General features: G+C 53.4%; 1 protein-coding gene across 1 annotated transcript; it reads right to left on the bottom strand.

The window, feature by feature from the left end:
- Nucleotides 1-22: 22 nt before the first annotated feature.
- LOC125619538 (homeobox protein Meis2-like) lies at nucleotides 23-2,124 on the bottom strand. The gene is made up of 2 exons (XM_048812573.1): nucleotides 2,000-2,124; nucleotides 23-1,329 (listed from the first exon to the last, which is right to left on the bottom strand). The coding sequence occupies exons 1-2, from the start codon at nucleotides 2,006-2,008 to the stop codon at nucleotides 1,093-1,095; spliced, it is 246 nt and encodes an 81-aa protein (XP_048668530.1). The 5' UTR covers nucleotides 2,009-2,124; the 3' UTR covers nucleotides 23-1,092.
- Nucleotides 2,125-2,147: the final 23 nt, after the last annotated feature.

Genomic DNA, 2,147 nt, shown 5'->3' with positions numbered 1-2,147 from the left:
TATATATATATATATATGCCTTTAACGGGCATTCCAAACAAGGCCGACGGCTTCACCTACATACACACTGGAGTGACATTTCCTAGATTCGCGAATGTTCTTCCAATCTTTCTAACCCCTTGCATTATAAACTAGTTTGTTCTACTTCTAGTAAAACCTGAGTGTGGAGGCCAAAATAATAGGAACGTTAAAAGTCGAACAGCTTCCTTCCAAAGACCACATTTCCCCCAGCATTGCAGCAGACAAAAATAAAAGAATCGCGTTTTAAAACTTGGAAGTGTGCTTGCGCATATGCCCTTTGTGTTCCTTGGGCGCTTTAGCTACACTTCGGGATGCTTGCGGCCTCTGGCTTTAGGCTCAGTTGCTGTTTACGCACTGTCCCCTCCCCTCGGCATCCCGCCGCCTTCCCCACCTACCCTTGGCCGGAAGAGCCCGTGTTGTACACATTTGGACCTTGCATTCCCACCCCTCCTGGAGTTCTCAGAATATAAAATAATTTTCAACCATTTCCCTTACTTCCCCCAAGAGTCTCTCTATGCAAGCAGCAGTCCCTTCCACCCCGCTGCACTTTAAGGTCTGCCCCTTTATTTACAAAGAATTAAGAAGTGGGTGATTAGAACTTCCTGGCTGACAGAAGCAGCCCTGATCTCAGCTCAAGCTGCATTTAGTGACTCCCAGACCCACAAGTATGAAACAGAAGAGGAGGGAAAAACACATCAAGTTGCTCCTCAGCTACAGGAAACTTTCCCCTTGTCAAGGCCTCTGCTAGGGGGCTTGAAAAAAACTAGTCCTGCGTCCTTTGGCCAGGAATCTTGTCCTTGGGGAGAAGGCCCTAGCAAGGTTCTGAGAACTCAGTCACTCCGGGCTGTGGGGTTTGGAGTGACCGGGCCGTGGGAGTGGAGGAAGCTATATCTTCCGGGTCTCTGACTCAAAGGGCAGAAGGGCAGGCTCCTCCACTGTCCTTTCCTAAGTCAGGCAGCACCCCCATGCAGAAATAACTCTCCACTTAGCCGTCCATCCCCCGCCCCCCACAAAGACAAACACACACTCTCACTCACACTCACACACAGTAAGCTGGGTCCGGGGGTCGGTTTACCCATAGATCGCGTCCTTGTCTCGCTTCAAGGCGTCGTTGACAGCAGAGCCCATGCTGGCCGGCATGACATTGGGGTGCGGGGCGTGCGCGCCGTAGTGCTGCGTGGCGTGGAGCGGCGGCCCGTGGTTCAGGTGATGAACCGGGGGAATCGGCCGCGGCGCGTGAGGGTCTCCGTACATGGAAGCGGGAACCCCTACTCCGTCCATCCCGCCGTAATGGGGCAGCTCATCGTACTGTCAGAACCCGGCAAGGAGGAGGGGGCGCAGGGGATGGAGAAAGAACCGAGGGAGGAAAGAGAAAAAGAAGCAGGGAGAAGGAATCGTACAGAAAAGTGGGGATGGGACAGAGATGAGAGAGACAAGGAGAGGGGAGAGAGGAGGGGGGAGAAAAAGGGGGGAGGGCGAGAGAGAGAGAGAGAGAGAGAGAGAGAGAGAGAATAAAAATAAAAACAAAGTCAGAAAGGAGAAAAGTACCGAGCTCAAGTTGAACATACAGAAACCAAACCAGTCGAAACAACGGAGTTGAAAGTTGTGGGGGGAAATGTTTTAAAATCTCAATGAAAAAGTATGAGCCAAGAGCAGCATTTAGAGAAGGGAGAGGAGGCGGCGAGGCCGGGGATTGAAGGGGCGCAGGGAGGCCCCGCTCCCGCCGGAGGCAGCAGAACCGTAGTGAGCCAACCGAGGGAGAAGTGGAGTTAGTGTGAGGAGGAAGCCCCGGATCCCACCCCTAACCCCCCTTCGCCTCCTCCAGAGGATCCAATAAATCAAAAGGCGAAATGAAACAAAATAAAGAGAAGAAAAACGCTAATAATCAGGAGAGAACGCCAAGGACGAGGGAAGACTAGGGCCAGTGCCTCCCCGGGGGCAGGGAGCGGAGGGTGGGGAGGAATAACGTGAAAGTTACCAGAAACATTATTTAGCCGCGGATTCCCTGCGTCCTTGTCAATTTCAGAGACAAAACAAGCAGCCCAGGCTAGTCTAGGCGGCGGCGGCGCAGCGGCTGCGGCAGCGCGGCCCCAGCGGCGGCCCGTGGTTCAGGTGATGAACCGGGG

This window comes from Marmota marmota, unplaced genomic scaffold, assembly GCF_001458135.2.
Source record: "Marmota marmota marmota unplaced genomic scaffold, marMar, whole genome shotgun sequence".
Lineage (NCBI taxonomy): Eukaryota > Metazoa > Chordata > Mammalia > Rodentia > Sciuridae > Marmota > Marmota marmota.
This window is presented reverse-complemented; position numbering and strand designations above follow the sequence as displayed.